The 25,839-nt window shown below is 35.1% G+C and overlaps 2 protein-coding genes across 2 annotated transcripts; both read right to left on the bottom strand.

Annotated features, from left to right (window-relative positions):
* LOC104117437 (small ribosomal subunit protein eS12-like) lies at positions 1-1,924 on the bottom strand. The gene is made up of 5 exons (XM_009628492.4): positions 1,829-1,924; positions 1,195-1,241; positions 489-780; positions 273-338; positions 1-183 (listed from the first exon to the last, which is right to left on the bottom strand). Exons 2-5 carry the CDS (start codon positions 1,200-1,202, stop codon positions 124-126), a joined length of 426 nt encoding a protein of 141 aa, XP_009626787.1. The 5' UTR covers positions 1,203-1,241; positions 1,829-1,924; the 3' UTR covers positions 1-123.
* Positions 1,925-17,321: 15,397 nt separating this feature from the next.
* LOC104117438 (factor of DNA methylation 1-like) lies at positions 17,322-22,671 on the bottom strand. The gene is made up of 7 exons (XM_009628493.4): positions 22,507-22,671; positions 20,283-21,174; positions 19,727-19,908; positions 19,394-19,483; positions 18,843-19,130; positions 18,478-18,696; positions 17,322-17,903 (listed from the first exon to the last, which is right to left on the bottom strand). Exons 2-7 carry the CDS (start codon positions 21,172-21,174, stop codon positions 17,676-17,678), a joined length of 1,899 nt encoding a protein of 632 aa, XP_009626788.1. The 5' UTR covers positions 22,507-22,671; the 3' UTR covers positions 17,322-17,675.
* Positions 22,672-25,839: the final 3,168 nt, after the last annotated feature.

Here is a 25,839-nt window from a genome sequence, read left to right as displayed (position 1 = left end):
TTATCAAAATCTGGTTGTTTAACAATCAAAAATGTTCCGACCACATCTTCGAAAACAAGCTAAACGATCGAGAAAGATAAATCCATATGTTTACTACAAATACTAATTCAATGCTGGTCATACTCAGTGAGACTTCACATATTCCTGAACAATGTGGAGTCCTTCTGTTTCCTCTCCAAAATCCTAGAAAAGCAATTTATAAGTAAATTAAACGTTGAGATAGTGATAAACAAATTTACTCTCAATAATATTAGGTTTATCTCATTCTTTACCTTTACGACAACACAACCGCACCCAACAACCTTCCTTGCTTTGCCTTCTGAATCAATCTTGCATAGCTGCAAAATGAAGAATGAAAGACAGAAATTAGTTGCAGCATTTAGCTCTCAAAACTCAAACTGACTTCTGGGTTGATTAATCGTTGAAATAGGAAAGGCAGCAACTGCTTTTGTTTATACTTTCATCAGAACCAATAGTGTTTTACTTACACCAGCCCATTCGCCAAGTGTCTTGGCACTAGGAACTGTGATCAGGTTAACATTGTGATCAGCACATAGCGCTTTGACCAATTTCACATAGTCTGGTTGGTCGCAGTCCTCTGCCAATACACAAAGTTGGGCAGCATGCTTCTCAATAACCTTTGCACCCTCATGAAGACCTTTAGCTAACCCACCATGAGCCCGTGATTTCCTGAGGACGAGTTGCAACGCCGTCATGATATCCATGGGCTCACCAAGAGCGGGAGCTGGAGCTGGGGTCTCAGCAACAACAGCCTCTTCACTACATTACATTAAATCAACAAATAAACAAAATGACATGGAAATGAGAAGAAAACCATTTAAATCAAGAGCTTCTAAATAATAAGAAAATGTCATCAAGTAAAAATTGCTGGAAAGATGAATACAAGACAATCGAAATGATAAAACATGAAAAGATGGGAGGGGGCCTTATTTACCTAAAGCAACAAAACCAAAAAAGAAAGCTACATGTTTATTAAAAAGAGAACTGATATGGCTTGTTCATGTTAACAAAATGCAAGTTACCAAATTTAGGAGAGAACCAAGAAAAGGTAAGTTTTCAATAAACATTCACCAAAATATGGATCATAGAAACATGTGCATTCCAGGTACAACACTTCTCATGTCAGTTCACATCAGTTAATGCTGCTAAATCTATAATACTATTACTACTCACCCAGACATTTTCTCTTCTTGGATCTTATTTCAAGATATAAACCAAATCTGCCAAAAACAAACAAAAATAAAGTCAGAAAATGAAATTATGTCAACAAAAAGGCTGGAAAACTACCAACCTTAAAATTAAGCATAATTTAGTTAAACATGAATAGAATTGTGTGGGAACCAACAGAACTTCTCCCTTCAAAACCCATTCTTAGTAATGACATGAATTACTTAGGATTCATTTCGTTCACTGACTAGTTATGCAGCATTGCTAAAGGAGATTGATAGTACCATTATAGTTACTCGATCTTGTATACCATATAACAGAACACAAAATACCTATTTTAAGCTATAAATTATGTACTGGTTTTGGTTATACCGAAATGAAGATACCAACCAAACAGAGGACAATAATGCCAAATGAGTACCGGGATTATTTTTCCCTAATCTCTCCAACCAAACGAACCCCTAAAGATTGGTTTTTTCACACACACACACACATAGATAGATATGCAAAACATAAAACTTTAATTGCACAATATACAAGAGACTGTATAGATTCAATTTGTTTAATACAATACGAACACTTATATAAAATGGATAAAGAGATTAATAAGTAAAGATTGAGATAGAGAGAGATAGAATACCTCCGATGAGAGCGATTTTGAGAGCAGCGTCGCGCAGTAAAGGAAATAGAGATGCTGAGAAGCTTGCGCTCTTATATTCTAGGCTTTAGAAAAAACTAAAACCCTACACAATTTTACTCTATTATACTCGAGTCGTGGTCTCTAAGCCCAAAATCATCTTTCTGGACCACGGCCCATATTGTCTACCCATTTAGCAGCTCACCCCCTATTTCTCTGTAGAAATAAGGTATTGTTACACAAATAGCCTGTCAGATTCAATCTTTACTTTTTCAAGCCGGTATACATATATTATACATTAAATATATATAATTATGTATATATTATACGTGAATTGTATATATATTATATACCCGCCGGCTATTTATAGTTTGAGAGATTAGGTGAGCGGCTATTTGAATTAATTTTACTAGAAAATAATACCATGTAGCCACTTTAAAGGGATGCTATTTAGGAATAAGCAGTCCTAAATTATTCTGAAGTTAAGATTTTTAGTTTAAAATTTTAAGAACAAAATAAATACTGGCTAATCTCTAAATAACATCCTGAAAATGACTATCTGTGAACTTTTCCCTATTTCACTTTGCAATTTTGCATACAGTCCAATTCTATGTTGAATGCATAGTTGGTCATATTCAGATTTAAAATGAGTTGAGTCAATCAAATGTACTTGTAGATAATAAAATTGCGTCAAGAAAATAAAATCAAGACCGAAAAATATTGCAACAATCGTAGTATTTGATGTCGAGTAATTTGAATGTATAATCTCTATGATTTCTCTTATTCTACTTTTCCAATATAAATTCAATGGCCTTTGAGCTTGATCTTGAACCTATATTTGCTGTCACGAACGATGATCTTGAATTCAACTAGCACGAACTTTGATTTGAACTCGTACTCCTTGAATCTTGATTTGTTCTTTGTTCTTGATCTTGAACTTGATTGCTTGAAACTTGTGGAGGAATTTGCAGCGTTTGATCCGCGAGCTCTTTCTTACTTCTTGTTATAACTTCTGGTGTCTTCTCTGAGTTATGAAGACCCCTATTTGTAGTTGTGGGAGGGAAGAGTTATTATAAGAAAAAATTATTTCCGACCAATCAAATTGAAGTGTGACAAGACCGCATTTGATTGGCCAGAACATGTCACTTGCACACGTAGCGCGGTTTCGTTGGCACTTTAATTTGACTTGGCATGCCTTGTCATTTTGACACGTGACACGATCATATTGGCTCTTCCGTTTGACTTGGCGGGCCACGTCGTTTGACACGTGGCACCAAACTGAGCCTCTAGGAAGATGACATCTTGGGCTTAATGAAGTGGACTCATCACTTTAGCCCAATGGATTAAGACTTATTTATTTAATCCATATATGTTGGACTTATATAACTAATATAATTATATTAACCCAATAAATTTATTTGGACTAATATATTTAAAACATAGTCCGTATTATTTTATTGATTTAAATTCGATGAAATTTAAATGCTTATACTACTAATTTGTTATGTTATTTTTGGGAATTTTACACGATGTCGCAATTTGGAAGCACTAAAAACATTTTGCATACACTTGAAAGTAATAATCAAACTTAATAATACGTTTCATTTTTAGCAATTTAAGCCAATTAATGTATCTCTTGATTTTAGTTTCCAATTTCGATAAAACTTATCCCTTATAGGATGTGTTTGGTATGAAGGAAAATATTTTCTATGGAAATTGAATGGTTTTATCACTTATTTTTCCTTGTTTGGTTGGTGAGAGTGAAAAATATTTTCCGAAAAATATTTACAAGTGCTACTCTCCTCATCCCCCCCCCCCAAATACCCCCCAACGTCTTCATGACTCTATTTTCTTCAAGAATTTAATGAATCTTCTAAAAATTCATACAAATTCAAAAAACTAATGTGTTGCTTTACTTTTTTACACAAAAAATAATATTAAAATTTGTGCTCCATAACTAAAAGAAAATACTTTTTTTTGGTTGAAAAGAAAGTACTCTTTCTATAACATGAAAATAAAGTATTTTTTTGTCGAAATGAAAGAAAATACTTTTTCTACATCATGAAAAGAAAATACTTATTTTGTTGAAATGAAAAATTTTCTACATCATGAGAAGATATACTCTTTTTGTTGAAATGAAATAAAATATTTTTTACTACATAAAGTACTTTTTTTGTTATAATAAAAAAATACTTTTTTTGTATATCATGAAAAGAAAATACTCATTTGTTGAATTGAAAAAAGTACTATATCTATAACATAAAAAGAAAGTACTATTACTAATATTTCTATTTAGGGTGGGGATGAGGGTGGGAAGGTTGAAAAAGAGTTTTGGAAAACGTTTTCCCTTCTCTTGACAGGGAAAACATTTTCCTCCAATTGGAGGGAAAATGAGTTCGTGAGGAAAATGTTTTCCAAAATATTTAAGTCAACCAAACATGGAAAAATTAAAAAATATTTTTTCTTCGTACCAAACACTCCCATAATCTTCCTACTTTTCTCAATCCCTTCAATTCATCTTTCTTTGAACACAAAACACTCGATTGATTTACAGTTAAAAGAAATTCGACATCTAAGATTTTGTGTTTGAGTTTTGAAGTGAGAAATCTATTATTAAAGTGATTCTTGATGGGGTCCATCTCATTCAATAGCCAAAGTAATAGGCATGTGCCTAAGAAAAATTTATTTGGTTTGGTAGCCAACTTTGTTGAATTTCTTTGGTTTGGTAGCTAGCTTTGTTGAATTTCTTTGGTTTGGTAGCCAACTTTATTGAATTTTCAACATTGAAGAAAAAGAAGGAAAAATGTGTGCAAATTGTCAAATATAGTAGGCTTTAGAGAGTAAGGCTTCAGCTATAAAAGGAGAGCTTCAACTCTCATTTCTACACACCAACAAAGAGAGAAAGAAAGAGTGAGGTTTCACAGACAAGGTATAAGAAAATAGTTTGTGAGAAAAATAGAAAGTGAGCGATATTGTAGTGAGGTGAGAATAACAAAAGAGGGTTATTTCTTTTGAGTTTTGTAGTGGTCTTTGGAGTATTTGACTCAGACCTACAAAGTGTAAAATTCCTTGCTATAGTGATATCAGTTGCTCGTCTCGGGGCTGTGATTTTTTCCCTTATTCAAAAGGGTTTTTCACGTAAAAATCTTGGTGTCGTAGTCACTCTTTTATTGTTGTTAATTACTGTATCTCGGTACTATGTTATTATTCCGCTTTTATTGCTGTAAATATTATTTCTGTATGGGGTTTATTCCCAACAACTGATATTAGAGCACATGTGTTGCTCGTTCATAGAGATACTATTCATTGTCGGTAGTACTATACTCGGTGAAAAATAAAAATGTCTGGAATAAAGTACGAGGTAGCAAGATTTAACGGAGATAAATATTTCTCAACATGGCAAAGAAGGATGAGAGATCTGCTCATCCAACAAGGATTACACAAGGTACTAGATGCTGATGCCAAAAAGCCTAATACCATGAAAGCTGAGGATTTGGCTGACTTGGATGAAAGAGCTGCTAGTGCAATCAGGTTGCACTTATCAGATGATGTGGTAAATAATATCATTGATGAAGACATCACATGTGGCATTTGGACAAGGTTGAAAAACCTATACATGTCCAAAACGCTGACAAATAAATTGTACCTGAAGAAGCAGCTATACACACATGAGTGAATGTATGAATTTTTTATCACATTTAAATGTGTTTAACGGACTAATCACACAGCTCGCCAATCTCGGAGTAAAAATTGAGGAAGAAGATAAAGCCATCTTGTTGTTGAACTCATTGCCATCTTCACACGATAATTTGGCAACAACCATCCTGCACGGTAAGACTACCATTGAGTTGAAAGATGTCACATCGTCTCTTCTACTCAATGAGAAAATGAGAAAGAAGCCTGAAAATCAAGGACATGCTCTCATCACAGAAGGTAGAGGCGGAAATTATCAAAGGAGTTCGAGCAACTATGGTAGATCTGGAGCTCGTGGGAAGTCTAAGAAACAATCCAAATCAAGAGCCAGAAATTGCTACAATTGTGATCAAGCAGGTCACTTCAAAAGAGATTGCCCAAATCTAAGGAAGGGTAAAGGTGAAAGAAGTGAACACAACCACCATGGTGCAAAACAATGATAATGTTGTCTTCTTTATAAATGAGGATGAGGAATGCATGCACTTGTCAGGTCCATAGTCGGAATGGGTGGTTGATACATCAGCATCTTACCATGCCACACCGGTAAGAGATTTTTTTTAGATATGTAGCAGGTGACTTCGGCACTGTGAGAATAGGTAACACAAGTTACTCAAAGATTGCGGGGATCGGTGACATTTGTATCAAGACAAATGTTGGATGCACATTGGTTCTAAAGGACGTGCGGGATGTACCTGATTTGCAGATGAACTTGATCTCGGGAATTACTTTAGACCGAGATGGATACGAGAACTATTTTGCAAATCAAAAAGTGGAGACTCACCAAGGGATCATTGGTGATTGCAAAAGGGAGTTGCTCATGGCACGTTGACAAATGCAGAAATATGCCAAGGTTAATTGAACACGGCACACGATGAGATTTTTGCAGATTTGTGGCACAAATGAATAGGTCATATGAGCGAGAAGGGATTGCAGATTCTTGCCAAGAAATCACTCATTTCTTATGTCAAAAGTACAATGGTAAAACCTTGTGACTACTGTTTATTTGGTAAGCAACATAGAGTCTCATTTCAGATATCGTTTGAAAGAAAATTGAATATACTTGATTTGGCATATTCTGATGTTTATGGTCTAATGGAAATTGAATCAATGGTCGGTAACAAATTTTTTGTTACTTTTATTGATGATACTTCACGAAAAATATGGGTTTATATTTTGAAAACCAAAGATCAGGTATTTCAAGTTTTCTAGAAGTTTCATGCTATGGTGGAAAGGGAGACAAGCCAAAAGCTAAAGCGTCTCCGAAGTGACAATGAAGGTGAGTACACTTCAAGGGAATTTGAAGAGTATTGTTCAATCCATGGGATCAGACATGAAAAGACAGTTCCTAAAAACCCACAGCACAATGGCGTAGCCGAAAGGATGAACCGCACAATTGTGGAGAAGGTGAGAAGCATGCTCAGAATGGCTAAACTGCCTAAGTCATTCTGGGGTGAAGCAGTTCAGACAACATGTTACCTGATCAATAGGAGTCCATCAGTTCCATTGGCGTTTGACATCCCAAAGAGAGTTTGGACCAACAAGGAGGTGTCCTACTCGCATCTGGAGGTGTTGGGTTGCAGAGCTTTTGCACATGTACCAAAGGAGTAGAGAACAAAGCTGGATGATAAATTTGTTACATGCATATTCATCGGATATGGAGATGAAGAGTTCGGGTACAGATTGTGGGATCTTATAAAAAAGAAGGTCATTAGAAGCAGAGATGTAATCTTCCGAGAAAGTGAAGTTGGAGCTGTAGATAATCAATCAGAGAAGACAAAGAGTGGTATAACACCTAACCTTGTTACCATTCCTTCTTCTTCTAACTATCCCACAAGTGCAGAAAGTATGACAGACGAGGTTGCCGAGTAGGGGGAGCAACTTGGTGAGGTTATTAAGCAGGGGGAACAACTTGATGATGATGTCGAGCAAGTGGAGTACCCCGCTCAGGAAGAAGAACAACCTCAACCTCTGAGGAGATCAGAGAGGCCAAGGGTAGAGTCATGTAAGTATCCTTCCACAGAGTATGTCCTCATCAGTGATGAAGGGGAGCCAGAAAGTCTTAGGGAGGTGTTGTCTCATCCAGAAAAGGACCAGTGGATGAAAGCCATGCAAGAGGAGATGGAATCTCTACAGACAAATGGCACGTACAAGCTGGTTGAACTTCCAAAGGAGAAAAGACCACTCAAATGCAAGTGGGTCTTTAAACTCTGGAAATGGCAAGTTGATCAGATACAAAGCTCGATTGGTGGTTAAAGGCTTCGAACAGAAAAAAGGTATTGATTTTGACGAAAGTTTCTCACATGTTATCAAAATGACTTATATTAGAACAATCTTGAGCATCTTGAGCTTAGCAGCTAGCCTAGATCTTGAAGTGGAGCAGTTGGACGTGAAAATTGCATTTCTTCACTGAGACTTGGAAGAAGAGATCTATATGGAGCAACTAGAAGGATTTAAAGTAGCTGGAAAGAAACACATGGTGTGCAAATTGAATAAGAGTCTTTATGGATTAAAGCAGACACCAAGGCAGTGGTACAAGAAGTTTGAATCATTCATAAAAAGTCAAACTTACACAAAGACATATTCTGATCCATGTGTATACTTCAAAAGATTTTGTGACAACAACTTTATTATTTTGTTGTTGTATGTGGATGACATGTTAATTGTAGGAAAAAACAAGGGGATGATCACAAGGTTGAATGGAGATTTGTCCAAGTCATTTGATATGAAAGACTTGGGCCCAACACAACAAATTCTAGGTATAAAGATAGTGTGAGAGTGAACAAACAGAAAGTTGTGGATGTCTTAGGAGAAGTACATTGAACGTATACTGGAACGCTTCAACATGAAGAATGCTAAGCCAGTCAGCACACCTCTTGCTAGTCATCTAAAGTTGAGCAAGAAGATGAACAGTGGAGGAGAAATAGAACATGGCTAGAGTTCCTTATTCTTCAACAGTCGAAAGCTTGATGTATGCAATGGTATGCACCAGACCTGATATTGCTCATGCAGTTGGTGTTGTTAGCAAATTCCTTGAAAATCCTGGAAAAGAACACCGGGAAGCAGTCAAGTAGATACTCAGGTACCTGAGAGGTACCACGGGAGATTGTTTGAGCTTTGGAGGATCTGATCCAATCTTGAAGGGTTATACAAATGCTGATATCACAGGTGACATTGATAACAGAAAATCCACTACTGGATATTTGTTTACATTTTTAGGGGGAGCTATATCATGGCAGTCGATGTAATGACCCAACCGATCATTTTAACTTTTAGAACCCCGTTCCACTAAATAAAACTCTCCGTATATACTTTTACTAATTTATGACTTGCAAGGATGATTGGTTCAGGATTTGAAAGTGTTCGGGTTGAAATCAGAACACTTAGTTCTTTAATTTGGCTTTAAAAGATCAAGTTTGACTTTGGTCAACATTTTAAGAAAACGACCCAGGAATCGGGATTTGACGGTTACAATAGGTTCGTATGATAATTTTGGACTTGGGCGTATGTTCGAATCGGGTTTTGGGCACCCCGGGAGCGTCTCAGCGCTTAATAATGAAAATCAACTATTTAAAGGTTTAAGGTTCTTTAAATTTGGTTCGGAGTAGGTTTTGGAGTAAATGAGGTCCGTTTGGAATTCCGAGCCTCGGAATAGCTTCGTATGGTGATTTAAGACTTGCACGCAAAATTTGGTGTCAATCTGAGTAGTTTAAGTATGTTTCGATGCGTTCGGAGTAAGTTTGAAGAATTTGAAATTTCTAAGTTAAATCAATTTGGTTTGAGGTATGATTCTTAGTTTTGATGTTGTTTTACATGTTCCGAGGGTTCGAGCGAGTCCGTTTTATAATTTTAAACTTGTTGGTATATTCGAGCGGGGGCCCGGGGTTAACCAGACGAGGATCAGACTAATTTTGAACTTGGGAGAAAAGCTGAAGCCTTCTGCTTCTGGTACGATCGCACCTGCACAAGGGAAGCCGCATGTGCGAGCCGCAGGTGCGCGGAAGAGACTGCAGAAGTGGACTGGGCGTAGATGCGATGGTACAAGCCGCAGAAGCGGGGTGCAGATGCGACGTACAAGTAGCAGAAGCGGACTCGCAGATGCGAGCCGCTGACCGCAGAAGCGAACGGGGCCGGCTTAGGGGGAAGCCGCATCTCCGATGCCTTTTACGCATATGCGGAGCCGCTTCGCCGCAAAAGCGGCTTGCAAGCCGCAGATGCGAAAGGGATGTTTGGCAGAATGTAATAAAATCGGAGCTCAGCCATTTTAGCCCGTAATTCCTCCATTTTTGGGCAATTTTGGAGCTTTTTGAGAGGAGATTTCAACTAGCAACTTGAAGGTAAGTTAATTCTACACACTTTGAGTTAAATACATAGATTATGGGTAGATGATAACATGTAAATCGTGAAAATCAAGGGTTTAGATGAAAAACCTAGATTTTTATAAAAATGAGATTTCCACCAAGAAAATGGTTATGGAATTGGATGAAAATTGTATATTTGAGTTCTTGAGATTATGGGTAATGTTTTTCTCCGAAAATTTCCGGAATTCGGACACGTGAGCCCTGGGTGAATTTTAAGAATTTTACCATTTTGGGTTGGGTAATTTATATAATAGTCTAATTTCGAATTATTGAGCATGTATTGATTATTTTATGCTATAACTTTTGGATAGTTTCAGATTTTTCGGCATCGAATTGAGATTTTTACGCGACATTGTAATCGGAAAGTGGGCTTTGAGACAAGGTAAGTCTCTTGTCTAACCTTGTAAGAGCGAATTTACCCCATATGTGGTTTTAATTAATAATTGTTGTTAATTGTGGGGGTTACGTACGCACGAGGTTATGAGAGTCCGTGCGTAGCTACTAATTATGCTATGTCCGGTAGTTTATATGTCCGGGTAGTTTAGTACTCAAATCATGAATTACTTGTGATAATTACATCTTTTATTTAATTAAATTACTGGAATTATATTGTGAATTGTTAGAAAAAATAGTAAAAGACTGAAGTTTCGTATACTTAAATTTTTGTACAAAATATTTGACTATTAATAGAAATTATACATCCTTATATATTAGCCATATAATAATGACTTCTCATTCGAGAGGTTCATAAGAAAATGTCCTCCTTTCTTATGGAGCGGGCCAAACGCCTCGGCAGTATAGATGCATCTATGGATCGTGTCGCATATCCCTCGGCAGTGTACACGGCACTCTGGATCGGGCCGTACGACCTCGACAAAAATCGTGCCTAATAATAATAATTACACGATACTTTGACATTTTATTGCAGCTTGTGAAGCTAATGGATAAATTAGAAATTATTGAAATTGAAGAATTAATTATTTCTGCTTGTTAAGGAAATTAGTGTTGTTCATATAAATCATGTTTAATTAAATGTCTTTATTTTTAAAATTTATTGACCCATAGTGAGTGTCAAAGTCGACCTCTCGCCACAACTTCTTCGAGATTAGGCTTGATACTTACTGGGTACACGTTGTTTACGTACTCATGCTACGCTTGCTGAACTTTTTGTGCAGGACCTGAGACATGTGCTATAGGAGGACCTACCAACGTGTACCCACGTTACCCAGGGGCTTAGTGGTGAGCTGCCTTTCTGAGCCGTTCTGCAGCAACTAGTACCTCTTCTTGTATTTGTACAGTGTCTATTTTATTTTAGACAATATCTAAAAATTTTTGTATAATCTACTAGATGCTCATACACTTGTGACACCAGGTCTTGGCACACACACTAGTAAAATTTTGGACTTAATTATTTTTCTTGGTTTCAATTTATTAGATCTTTCATATTATTCTTAATTCTTGCAAGTAAGAAGAGTTTAATTAATCGGATAATTTTTAAAGAAATAACTATATGTTTAAATCACTAGTTGGCTTGCCTAGCTGAGATGTTGGGCGCCATCACGACCTATAGGAAATTGGGTCGTGACAGTCGAAGTTGCAGAAGTGTGTCGCACTCTCTACAACTGAAGCGGAGTATATTGTCGCTACTGAAGTTGGCAAGGAGATGATATGGTTGAAACGGTTCCTTCAAGAGCTTGGATTGCATTAGAAGGAGTATGTCGTCTATTGTGACAGTCAAAGTGCAATACACCTTAGCAAGAACTCCATGTACCATGCAAGGACCAAACATATCGACGTGGGATATCATTGGATTCGAGAAATGGTAGAGAATGAATCTCTAAAAATGTTGAAGATTTCTACAAGTGAGAATCCTGCAGATATGCTGACCAGGGTGGTACCAAGAGACAAGTTCGAGCTATGCAAAGAACTTGTCGGCATGCACTCAAACTAGAAGACAATACTACCACCTCTAGATGAATGAGACTGGAGGGGGAGATTGATGGGGTCCATCTCATTCAATAGCCAAAGTAATAGGCATGTGCCTAAGGAAAATTATTTGATTTGGTAGCCAATTTTGTTGAATTTCTTTGGTTTGGTAGCCAGCTTTGTTGAATTTCTTTGGTTTGGTAGCCAACTTTGTTGAATTGTCAACATTGAAGAAAAAGAAGGAAAAATGTGTGCAAATTATCAAATATAGTAGGCTTTAGAGAGTAAGGCTTCGGTTATAAAAGGAGAGCTTCAACTCTCATTTCTACACACCAACAAAGAGAGAAAGAAAGAGTGAGGTTTCACAGACAAGGTATAAAAAAATAGTCTGTGAGAAAAATAGAGAGTGAGCGATATTGTAGTGATGTGAGAATATCAAAAGAGGGTTATTTCTTTTGAGTGTTGTGGTGGTCTTTGGAGTATTTGACTCGGACCTACAAAGTGTAAAATTCTTTGCTATAGTGATATCAGTTGCTCGTCTCAGGGCCGTGGTTTTTTCCCTTATTCAAAAGGGTTTTCCACGTAAAAATCTTGGCGTCATAGTCACTCTTTTATTCTTGTTAATTACCGTATCTCGGTGCTACGTTATTATTCCGCTTTTATTACTGTGAATATTATTTCTAAAGGAGGTTTATTCCCAACAATTCTATTAGGTATGGAAGCCAAATTGGAGAAAAAAAAGATTTGGTTCCACCATTGTCAAGTTGAAGCTTCAAATTGAATTTCAATCAAACTCAAAATCTTTGTGTTAAAAATCAATTGAGTGTTGCTCGAGCTTATTGGAGATAGCTTGGAGAAGTGGATTTGAAGTTTGAGTGCATTTAAAACTAATTCGAATTGATTTTGATATAAGAAAAATACGAAGCTGAAATTTGTGAAGAACTTTGAAGTTCTCAAGCGTTATAGCTTCCAAATCAATTTGTAATCTCGAATTAGATTTTGTGAAAAAACCGAGAGAGAAGATAAGAAGAAAGAAAATATCTTTAAAATCCCTAATTTTGTAGGTTTTGTTGAAGGTGGTATATATTATGTGAAGATTTTGTTGCTATATTTTGAAAGTGAAATAGTACCGTATTTTTTTTTTTTTTTTTTTTTTGTAATTAGGGGTCTTATTAGGTATATCTATGTAAATCTTCCTTTTTTTCAAAATGTCCAAAAGTTGTTTGGGTGAAAATAATTCAGCGAAGAGTAAGTTATAGTCCAAACGCCTCTAACCAAACAAAACCATAGAACTGCAAAACAAACTAAAATCATAAATAAAATTTCTTGCACCAACTAACAAAGTATGTGTTGAAAGTTATTTAATTCTCTGACGTATGATTTAGTCTAATCTGATCATTTTCACTATCGTCCAGTTCGAATGTTGACTCCTGATGTAGTAATTTTTTTATTTTTAGATTATAAGGATGCTTAATTTATTATTGTCATTTATTTGCATGAGAATTTAACTCCAAATATTGTTTTATATGGGGTCTAAATGGATGGGAGTGGTTATTGAGGAGTCACATTGTGGAGCCTGACTAGTTTGGAATTAGAACGTTAGTTGTTACTTGTGTGTAATTTATCTCCAAGCTGGAGAAAATTTTAGGGTTCTGATATCATCTGCAGGGAGCAATTAACAATGGAAGTTAGATTAGGACTTCTCTAATGATATATTGATGGCACATGTGGTTCTTTGTAATTCTATTAGAAAGAACCATTTTCAGCACTTTTTGAGTGACTGTTTCTTCATCTTTCTTGTTTTAGTATCATTTAAAAAGTCACGTTGTCACTCTCTTTGGGGAAAGGGAACTCCAAAACCACTTTAAATTCAAATAATCGTCAAATCTTTGATTGGTTACTTAAGCTAGAAATCCTATCAAATGTAAATGTTCAAAACCTCAAACCTTTGAATCGATTCCAACTTTCATGAGAAACTGAGGCAGCCAATATTTGAGTTCGGTGCAGATAGGGATGGCAAACGGTACGGGCGGGTTTTATCTTAACCCGCAAAATTTTAATCCGCCTCGCTTATCTCTTTTAAACCGCCCCCGCACCCGCGCAACATTTTTCTTTTCCTTTTCAGAACGTCTTTTTTTTAAAAAAAAAAAAATTTTTGCTTATCAATTCTAAGCATGCATAAGCTAAACAATAATCATTTCAATTTAGAATCAAGCATTCAAAGTGAGTATTGAGCATCATAATTTAACTATGATACTGTCAATCTCATTTTATTTCAGGTGAAAAAAATGAGGGCTAACATGAGAAATTCCTCAGTCAAACTTTAGTTTTTCTATCCTTAAATGTTAAATAACCAATCTTTTCACCGATTAAATTATAAAAAGACATAATTTTATAAAGAAAAAAAAAATACTAGTATACAATAGCAACAGATGAAGCATGTAGTAGGGCAAAAAGATAATATTTCCAGATCATTGAGTACAATCAAAATTTTAAGCTAAAAGTTCCCCACTGGGATGCTATCCACATCCCAATCTTCAATTCAAGATCTGACACTTGAAATACCAATTCTATAAACTTTCAGAACCTGTGCAGAAGGGAGATACTAACAATAAATTACAAAAGCTATTTACTAAAATTTCAACTTGTCAGAAAAAATTAAGGAATTTTTACCTTCCTATACACTATTTGAAACTTTATTACCCTCCCTACTTAAGTTTCAATTTAATTACATAAGCATATACAATTTACCAATTATATACATTTTAGGAATTAAATGAGTATCCCTTTATATTAGAAATTGAATAAGGAATCAATTATTTCTCATCCTTATTCTCTCTCCCTCCTGCGCTATCTCTCTCTCCGTCTCTCTCTGTCTCTCAATCTCTCATTCTCTGTTCTTTCCCCAATTTTTCTTCCTCTTATGTTCTCTATTTTTTATCCTTTCATGTTGTATATATTTTTAATGAAATTCATCAATGAATTTCAATCGTTTTACTATAGAGTTTTAACTTAGCAATTTCCTTTCATGTTGCACAATTGGTGTTCAAATTGAAATTGTCAATTAGTAAATTTTGAAGATGTTTGACTCTCCACCATTGACGGCCATTAAAAAACTTTGAAGCTTTGAATTCGAATTTGGGTTTTCAAAAACCATTATTTGTTTGTACTGAGTGTTATTGCAAATAATTGAGAATATTGTTTGGAGTTTATATCTCAATTTTGAGGTTGTTTGGTGAAGATTAGACTTGATTTTGGCTGAATTTCATATTGAAACTCGAAGAAGGAGAAGAATAACACATCACATACCATATATTTACGAAATTGTAGTAAAGTTATAGTATAATTGTATGTAAATTGTATTTAGTGGTAATATATTTTTTATTATTTAAATATTGTATAAAAGTTGAAAAATAGTTGTATAGTGTATGAATCGTTGTATAAAATTTGTATTTAAGTTATCAATACTATCTTTTTTTATATAAAGTTATTGATATGTATCAAAATTATATTAAGAGAGTAAGTTTTGATTGGAATCTTAGAGAGGAAGAAGCACACAGCACATACAAAATATATACAAATCAGATACAAAATATATACAAAATATACAAAAGACATATTGTATTAAATTTATATGAAAATTGTATTTAAGTTGTATGATGTTGTAGTTGTATTTAACTGGTAAGAAGAATGTATGAAAGTTGTAGATAAGTTGTATATTGTATAATTAGTTGTATAAAATTTATTTTTATTATGTATATTGTTGTAGATATATCAAATTTTATACTAAATTTGTATGAAATTTATTTTTAATTTGTATGATGTTGTACCATGCATTATTCTTTTCTCGAAATAGGATGTGTTGATTAAAGGCATTGATTTTTGTAAACTAGGGCTTGTGTTGTCATGAAAGAAGTCCCTGCCGAATAAGTTGTGTTTTAGATTTCTTTTCTTTCTTTTTCTGATTAACTTTGTGCTCACTTTTGCCCCAACTTATAGATGTCAGTTGATTTCTTTTGTTGGTAAATTAATAGGTCCTCCTTTTCTGGAGGCAGAGGTGAAATAGTAGCAATGCTCAAGTTTTTTCAGATTTTTCAGTTGAAGAAAGAAAAAGAATATTTTGAAGTTGAAGTTAAAAAAATTGTTGAAATTTTGTGCATCGTCTTTTTTTATGTGTGCCTTTTAACTTAGAGCTAAAGGCTGTCGATTAAAGTTTAAAATGCAACAAATTTGCGCACCTCGTTTGATGATATAAAATATATAAAGAGAAATGATTAATCATGCATGTGAAATTGTGAAACTTGGGAAGATGATAAATCTGAGAAATTGAGAATGCAATAAAAAAAGACCAATGAGACTACGAAAAATTGGAAAAATATAAGGATAAAAATAGAAAACTCCATGTACACGGCTAAATAACAAGACACCCCAGAAATACAATTAGGGTGACATTTGCTTACAAGTATTGCTTATTTTGTACTCTCCCATCTGTTTGCTTTCTTTTCTTTTCTTTTTTAAAAAATATAGTTGATCAGGAAAGGGAAAAGTGTGAAACTATACTCCTCCAATATAGTTATGCCTTTTTTTCAAGCAAAATATTCCCCAATTTATGGCACTAATAATGGATTGAGAGCCTTTTAAAGTGAAATGTATATAATTTATAAATAATCCTTGTTTAGGACGGGTAATATACAAAATTAGGACAATTTTGGTAAATAAATTTCAAATATTGTATGGGAAGGAAAAAATCCCAAAAATTAAAACATTTTGTTCTTATCAATAAAGATTCTATTAATTCATCCATAACAGATGAAGGAAAAGTGAGAATAAATTCCATAACAACAAACACAGAGAACTTGAAAATCTGTAATTTCGTAAAAAATTTAAACTCACTCCCGCAACCACAAAGAATTAAATTTCTTTTATTTTAACCCACATCACCCCGCACCCGCATACGTCCAAACTCGCACCGGCCCGCACCCGCATCGCAACATTGCCATCCCTAGGTGCAGAGATGCATATACACTAAAGTAAATTATAATATAGAGCGGTCAGGCGAGAATATCAAAGGCAGTTTTCTCTTAAGAGACTGAATACTCTACACATTCTTCTGACATGGACCAATATCAGCGTACATAATAGCAACTCCAGGAACAAACTTAAATCACGCTCCGGGCAGTCTTGTTTTCTCCCATCATTCCCTCTCTTAATTCCAAGAGGAATTATTTTTGGGTATATATAATATAATAGGTGTTGAACATTTCATGTTATGTAGCACCTTTTTCTTTTTGGGTTAAAAACAGAATTCCATTCTTTCCAACTTTACTAGGTAGATAATAGACCCACCCATCTACCCTCTTTCCACTTAGAAAAACAGTTAGATTCACTAGATCGGATTCAAACTCATGACGTCTCGGGTTGTACTACCTTTTCTATTGAACCAAAGCCCTAGGATCCAATCATGGTATGTAGCTTGTCCCCAAGCAAACATAATATCAACTCAAACAAAAAAAAAGGACTTCTAGTTTTCAATTTCACACGTTTGCTAATCTGAGATTCAGCAATCATCAATTTAGAACGTCCTTACTCCAACCACATGGGAAATCATCTTTCACTACTAGTCAGAGATACAGATTTTACAACCACCACGAAGAATACTTGAGCGCTAGCAACGTACTAATTTCATAGTGAGATGTCCAATTTCCACCACGTAAACTCTCATAGCATCTGTTGCCAAAGAGTCTCCTACATCATCAGCAACTATGTAATGAACCACTAACAAGACACTGCACTACAATGCATGAAACAGAGCAAGTGAAGATGTAAGCAGATATTCCATTTGAAATGGAAGACAATATATGAGCACCTTGTTATCATCTCTTCCTCTTATGTGTCTTCAATTGCTTGAAAATGAAGCTGATTGCTTCCTTTAGTGTGGCCTTCCTTTGTTCCTTGGAATTCCACATCTCAGGGATCACATATCTGCCACTGGGATTGTATTCCTCAATCTCCTTTAGAGCTTCAGTTACCGCATTGTAAATTTCATCCCCCCATTCCTCCTTGAGCTTTTTTAGCGCTTCATCATCCTCATCGATCACTTTCTGCAGTTAGTTGCAAAATTAATTAGATACTCAATATGGCTGCCAACATGACAAGAAATATGCTTCTCTCTCTTTCAGATTGTTGTGGAGCAGTTAGGATAGTAAATTTAGGGGACAGGTTCACAACTATTCTCTTTTGGCTGGCATCAAAAAGGGGTTTGGTTTTCTGTTTTTTTGCTACTACCTTACGTAACTAAAGATTATGGTCTAATTAAGTTTTGCCACCTTTACCCAAGGATAAAAGATGACCGTCATTGAGAAGACCATGAAGCTAATAGCCAGCAAGAGAAGTCCCTCATTCTTTTTAGTAAATCCATGAGGTTTATATTTGTACATGAGATTGGGTGTATGTTGTAGAGAAACATATTTTTGTGTAGGCTCTCTAACTATTGATATACTTCTTGTATATGGCATATGGGAATTTCCTCACATTAAAAAAGTTGCTTTACCTTCTCAAAAAAAATCCTCCTTTCTTTAAGCGTCATACCTTTATGTGCAATGCACAGCTCTTAACCTAAAAGGAATAATATTGGCAGCAATAACATAATAAAACAAACAGGCATAAGGGACAAACCTCAGCCTTGGACTCGTCAACCATGAAAGTTTTAAATGGATGCCAATCAGAGTCTTTTATTTTTTCCTGCCAAAGAGAACACAGTTCTAAAGCCTTGATCTCAGCTTCCTCATTTGGGAACCTTTGCTTGCATGCATTCTGAAAAGCTTTTGACTCGATTTCCCCCATTCTTCTTATCCCAATATGGGAGCGCCCGCTGGTCAAGAGCTCATTCAATCCCTAAAAAGATGATAATTGATAATGATTAAGCAGCCAATAAGCAGTGTGCTTTAACAAGAAGAAGCTCCAACACCAAACAAGGTTTTTAACCGCATCTCATAACATAAAAATCTTACTGTCATAGTGCCATTAATACTGAATCATACCGTAATTAATGTGCGCCGAGCATCTTGTAGCTCATCATTACTCCTGCGCTCCTTCGCTAGAAGGGTTTGATTCAAGGATTCCAAGTCTTCCATTTCTTCCATTTTCCCAACCAGCTCCTCGTTCATCTCCTTGATTTTATTTTGCACAGCTGCATCGTCGTCACCTCCTAGATGCTTCATAACTTCTAGTTTTCCTTTAAGTTCTGCAATTTCCATTTCCAGCTTCTGCTTGGTATCATTCTCTCTTTCTAGCTCAAGTATCTTTCTCAAAGCTTCCTCCTTCTCTCTCTGCACATGTAAAAGCACTAATGACTAAAACAGTATTGAAATAACTCGAGTGAAGACTATTTGTAAAGAACAGTAGCAGAAAACCCCATTGCCAGGTTTTTGTGGGAGGAAATGTATAACACAATTTTATATATATATATATATATATATATATATATATATATATATGTGTGTGTGTGTGTGTGTGTGTGTGTGCGCGCGCGAGTGTGCGTGTACACAGACGGGAGGGGGGAGAGAGGGAGACGGGGTTATAAATGCAGCACCTTATGTTCTTCAACTAGTCTCAACACATTCTCATCAGCTTTCCTTTGTTCTGCAGAGGCCATTTGAAGTGCAGAGTTTCTTACGTCATTCTGAAAATCCACAAACGATGTTCAGGATCCTTCAAATGTAAGCAAGTGAATTGAAAAGCATTGAATGTATTTTCCAGAACAAATTCTTCTAAACAAGAACAGGAAGCTTCAGCATATTATTCTACTTCACACAATATACAGCCGTACGTAAGCTGACAACCAAAATCCAGAAGAGTGTAACTACCTACATTATAATAATGTAAAATATCAGACAACTTTGACTGATATTAGAACTTTGATCACCTTTTGCTTCTCCTCATCCAGCTTTTGCTTTTCTCTTTCAGTTAAGGTCTCACGTTTGTTCAATTCTCTGCTCCAAATATCTAGCTGCTTCTTCTTCCTCTCCAGCTCTACACTTAACATCTCCTGCTCATGTAGGACCTTCTGTACATGCTCCCGAGCAAGGCGTTGCATCTTCCTTGTTTCTGTATTTTAGATATCAGTTATACAGGAGGCACGATAGCAGTTTCTTTAACCACAAAATACAAAAATACTAGTCCCATTTCTTTCTCCAGAATAAGACTTTCTTGAATTCCTGATTTATATCAAACCGATGGCCTAGAATTCCTTAGAATTCTTTTAAAGCAATCCTGGAGACATTTAAAAGTAATTGACATGTAGAAACAAAGGAAACACGTCAATAGAGAACATGTGTGATGTATAATTTCAAGTCCAAATACTCTCATCATATCAGTGGAAAATGTCAATTTCCTAACACATAAAAGAAGGAACATAATTATCACATATAATTGCAAAGTCAAATGAAAATAGTAAAATGGATGGGTTTATGACTGGGAACCTTCAAAGAAAGAACGATGTAGTATGTCTTTCTCCTCAAGCATCTGCCTAAGAGACAACGTCTTTAAATTAAACTGTATCTGCAGCTCATCCAGATTTTCATTTTCCATATCAATCTCGTTAGCTAGAGTAGCTACGACCTTATTCCTATCCTGGGTTTCTTCCTTGATCAGGTCAGATATAGTCTTTAACTCCCCCTTTCCACGGAGATATTCTCCTATTGCCCCTTCTGCTCTAAAATCATCTTCCCGAGTAACCCATCCATAAATATTTGAACTGGGGCAACTTTTATGGGCACACCATTCTTTTTTACTGCAGCGCCTGGCTTCAAAGGATTTCTCAAATTCCATTGCATTATTGAAACCAGTCCAATTCCTATCAAAAGTCACAATAGCTTCAGACACCAGCGCTTGGTTATCATGGAAAAGCACAATTTCCAAGGGCTTATACAAGGAAAATTTTTTCAACCAATACTCCTTGTCGTCCACAGATTCTCCATCTGCTGTTTCTTTTGATATATTGACAACAACTGCAGTCCAAGGCCAGCAAAATACTTCTGTTTGCTCAGCTTCTGTGCGCTCTGGTGTGACAGCACGTGGGGGTACTGGCTCAGCCTCATTAGCTAGGTCAGATTCCAAGTACTTTGCAAGAGCCAAGTGGTTTGCTTTTTGTTTTGCACCTAAACGAGCACCTTTACCTGCACCAGAAGCATGTTGAAGCAGTTCATTGTATTTGTAATCTTGCTTCTTCCTCCCAGCACAAAAGGGGCATCTGAGAGACCCATTTGGACCCTTCACTTTGTATTTTCCAGTTCTCAGTTCTTGATAAGGTTTCTCTATATAATCATTAATCTCAGAATCACTGAAATCTGATTCCTCATCTGAGCTGCTCATCTGATTGAAACACAAAGCAAGAGTCAATTTTCAGAGAAGAACATAATACAGACAAATAACAAGCAAATTAAGTTAAAAGCCAACAAGCAACTTCAGGAAAATATATACCAGAAGATGAGCAGCACATGGTGGCAGAGGATACAAATACACACAGGCAAAAGACTGACAAGCACAGAAAACTAGAGATAAAGGAGTTAATAACCATCAGGGATGGTGTAGATTAGTGTACATAAGAGTCCATAACTCTCCACCTTCCCCGACTAACATAAGCTTCCCCCAAACAATTCCAAACTCATAAAAACATTTCCCAAACACTGTTAGTTACTGGAAAGTGCATAAATAAATGATCTACATTTTTGTCTTCTGCCAGGGATAAGTAGCATCTATTGCACACATTATCTTGAGTAAGAAGCACCCTTAATTCCAATCAAATCTGGAATTTCTTTTTTAAATGCTTGGGCATCCGGTGGCGTTCTTCAAATTCTGCTTTGGACATTCTTCATGCATGGCATAAAAGGGTTTTGTCTAAAGAATCATTTCGAATCTGGAACATTATACTGGCAGTACTTTGGTGGGTGATTTGGAAGGAAAGAAATGCTAGAGTTTAGAAGTGAAGAAGAGCAATGTTATTAACCTTATATACAAGTGTTTATCTTTGCTCAACTTTTGGCATAAATATGGATAGGGTCGATGTTTTAGAATCTGAAGCCATGATTGATTTTCTTTACTCTCTACACACTTTGTAAAGTTCTCTCCTTTTGAATGTACATTTCTCCAGCATCCCTTATTGCTGGTTTTTACATCAAAAAGATATCTCAGTTTCTTATCAAAAAATAATATCAAAATTCATGCTTTGACTGTATCAGAATACTGGTTTGAATGTGCATTTCAAGTGAGATACGAGCTTTGACGACAAATCTACAGCTTTGATAAACATAAGTTCATGTGTAAACACAATTTCAAACTTCCATAGACTTCTTTCCAACTTTAACTTCAAATACTCTTATTGTTTTCAACATCAACTCACAGTTCAAGCATCTATCTAATTTTGAGGATCCCTAATTTGTCCTTTAAGATGAATTATTTATAATTTGGATGAAATAAACACAATAATGCGGAATAAGGATTCATATAGTCAACCCTAGCTAGCTTGAGTAGTTAGATATAACCCAAAAGGAAGCAAAAAAAAAGAAGAAGAGAGAACTGTCACTGTTTCAGATGAGCAGGAAGCAAGAAACAATTACAACAAATTCGTTGCAAAAAACAGACACTGCAAGTAAAAAAGTAACAAAATTGAGAGAAAAGAAGTCCACTTTTTCTACATTTTCATACCTTTTTACCAAATCGATTGGGAAACCTCCGTCAAGGAAATGACTGAGTTTCAGGATGGAAATGAACTTTCCTTCGCCGGTGACAGTGGTGATCACCGGAGCTCCGGCAGTATTCTCCCGAGGAGTAAGAGGAAACCCTATAAAATGGACAGGGAGAGTTTGCTGTGTGTAATTTCCGAGGCATGGCATGATATTATTGGAGAAAATAACAAAAATGGTCCCTTATGTTTGGGATAGATTCAAAATAGTACCTAAATTATATTCTTAAGTAGTTTTTGATCATTATGTTTCTCAAATATGAACATTTTTGGTCTCCGAAAAATATTAAGAAACTCTTTTTGTTTGATAAAGCGAGAACTATGAAAAATTCTAGAAACTGCAATAGAAAAAATTACATCAGACGCCAAAGATAGACAAAAAGAATTGCACCAAAGTGTACCAAATTCTAGAAATAAATAAAAACTATAAAAATTACACATGTGAGTTCTCGTGAAATACTTTTTTTTTTCCATTTCTGTCAAATCTAGCAAATATAATTTGCTAAATATTTGATAAAGACAAAAAATATTCATATTTTACAATCTTAAAAGACCAAAACTGCTCAGAAATATATTGAAAAAGCTACTTTAAACTTATTCCTAAATATAAGAGGAGATTTTACATGCACAATCATTTATTTAATATTATTTTCATTAATAATATTATTCTTCATCTATTCCATTAATGGCAATTTCTTTTACAATTCTAGCATCCTTCAAATATTTTAAAAATAAACTGACCCTCAAATTAAGGAGTCAGTTTTATCCTAATAATATTATCCTTTCTCTCTCATCATTATAGTAAAACTTTTCAATTTTCACTCCTTTGTAACGGCAACCCCCCCCCCCCCCTTGTTTTTTCCACCTTCCATCTCCATTCTTACATATCATAAATAAATTTAAATATTTTTGCTTATTTTTATATAAGTAATAATATATATACCTTATATTTTTTCAACTAAATATAAGGTTTTGACTGCGGCTGCCCTGAAAGCTTGTCGTAATATGGCTTGGTTGCATATTACATGGATGGTGAGGGAGGGGGTGCTATTAACAACCTTGGGGTCGTTTGGTTTGAATACGACTTATGCCAGGATAAATTATACTATAATTAGTTATGTTGGGATTAGTTATCCTAATATTATTTTTTATCGACTGTTTGGTATGTTGTATTAAAAATGACAATTACATAATTTATAAAAAGAAGGTATAATTCCGACACTAATTACCCCACCCTCTATAAGGTATAAATTATTCCGGTACTAATTATAATTCCAGGATAACTTATACCAAATTTGCTAACAAAATAAAGTATTAAGATTATATTAAATTTTTATACTAGCAATATACCTTCGTATAACTCGTACCAAACGATATAGGTTTACTATCACTGCCGATATTGCTTTTGGTTACGGATTAATCTAAGTGATATTTCACCCTTCTAAAGGATAGTGTGATCACTAGATGTTTTGAGTTATACGACAAATATACCTTATATTTTTTCAACTAAAATATGCATACATTTTTTGTTTATATCTTGTATATAATTAATGTATTTAGCTGGAATTTTTTTTATGGGATGTTCATGATATGTTTAAGATATAAAATGTTTAAACTAGAAATAAACCATAAATATGAAAATCTTCAAGAAAAAACCTATTCATATATCTAGTATATTTGTAGAATATTTACGGTATAAAACAATCACTCTAAATAAACACTCTGTATATTTAATATATTTGTGTAATATTTACAATGTCAATATATATATATATATATATATATATATATATATATCATTAAGATTTGAATATACAAACCTGAAAGAATCATAAATCAAAAAAGGGGAAAGGTCCAGATTTGTCCCTCTACTATTGTATATTATTTACATTTGTCACCCGTTATACTTTTCGTCCTTTTCCGTCCCTACCGTTAACAAACTCTTCAAATTTATCCCTATCCCTAACGCCCCTACACTGTGGCAGCTGGTCCCTTCTAATTTTTGTCCATGTCAGATGCCAAGTAAGATGACACCATGTCATTCACCATAGAATGGGTCAAGTTTATGGAGCCATTCACTCACACCTAATTTTAATATCCATTTTCAACTTAAAATCCACCAATTTTTAATCCACACCAGACCCATTCCCCTCCAAATCTGTTTATTTTCCATTTTTAGTTCCATTTTTATTCTATTTTCTTTCTCTTTTACTTTACATCTCTTTCTTCCTCATCAAAACACCATGTCACCTCCTTCGGACTAATTTCACTCAAAACTAAAAAATCGAGCAAACAATCTAGCCAAAATAAATTAACATGATAATAATTAAATTTTTAGATTTTGAATTAAATTCATGCGTTCGTTAGTGCTGGATCAAATTCATGTAAGAGATTTGAAAGCACATTATCGAAAATTTAAAGCCCTATCTTGGGTTGGGATTTTCTACATATGAGGTTGAATTAAACTTTGAGGATTGATTTGGTAACTGTTATGGGACTGAAATTTTTTAAAACCCAGTTGAAAATCAACTTTAAACGCGGTTCATCGGCTTCACCATTGTTGAACTTGAAGATTTTGAGATTTGAAAATTTCTTTTGGAAGTAGTGTTCTAATATTGAATGGTGGTAGGTTTGAAAATAATTTGTATCAATCATGTGAGAATCATTTTTTGAATTAAGGGAAAAAAGTAAAATTAAAAAAGGAATAAAAAGAAAATGGTTAAAAATAAATAAAAAATTATGGGGGAGATGAAGTGTGTTGATGGTGATGAGGACGACGCGTGTGGTGGGAGGGGGTGAGCACTAAGGCTGATTAATGAGATCCCGTTGAACCCCAATTTTAAAGTTTTGTCCCATCTTTTTGGCTTGTTTGTTTCTATGAGTGTGAATCAGTTAATGAAGGGAAAAATGCCAGATTTGTCCCTCTACTTTAGTAAATTATCCACGTTTATACCTAGTTTTACTATCGGTCCAAATAAGTCTTTATCGTTAAGAAAGTAGACAAAAATATCCCAACTCTAATGGCTGTCCACTGTGGCAAAGGACCCCACAATAAAAAAAATGCCACATAATTAATTCTAAATTTTTATTCTTTTTCCTTTTCTTCTTTTTCTCTCTTATTTTCTCGAACATATGAATCTCTTGCCCTCCACCATTAGAGCAGCCTTAACCACTAAACCCATGAAAGAATTAGATATCTAAAATTTTGCGGCAGCACCTTGAACCATCGTCCTCCACCTTGAACCACTAACCTTCCACCACCACTTTCAACCTCTATCGTCTTTCTCTCACATTTC

The sequence above is a fragment of the Nicotiana tomentosiformis genome, chromosome 12 (assembly GCF_000390325.3).
Source record: "Nicotiana tomentosiformis chromosome 12, ASM39032v3, whole genome shotgun sequence".
In the NCBI taxonomy this organism is placed as follows: domain Eukaryota; kingdom Viridiplantae; phylum Streptophyta; class Magnoliopsida; order Solanales; family Solanaceae; genus Nicotiana; species Nicotiana tomentosiformis.
This window is presented reverse-complemented; position numbering and strand designations above follow the sequence as displayed.

Coding starts and splice junctions, on each gene's coding strand:
- LOC104117437 (XM_009628492.4), bottom strand. Junction 339..488: donor CACTTGGCGAATGGGCTGGT/GTAAGTAAAACA, acceptor TTCATTTTGCAG/CTATGCAAGATTGATTCAGA. Junction 184..272: donor GCGGTTGTGTTGTCGTAAAG/GTAAAGAATGAG, acceptor TTGCTTTTCTAG/GATTTTGGAGAGGAAACAGA.
- LOC104117438 (XM_009628493.4), bottom strand. CDS start 21,174: ATGAGCAGCTCAGATGAGGAATCAGATTTCAGTGATTCTGAGATTAAT. Junction 19,909..20,282: donor ACATCGTTCTTTCTTTGAAG/GTTCCCAGTCAT, acceptor TCTAAAATACAG/AAACAAGGAAGATGCAACGC. Junction 18,697..18,842: donor CTCGGCGCACATTAATTACG/GTATGATTCAGT, acceptor TCATCTTTTTAG/GGATTGAATGAGCTCTTGAC.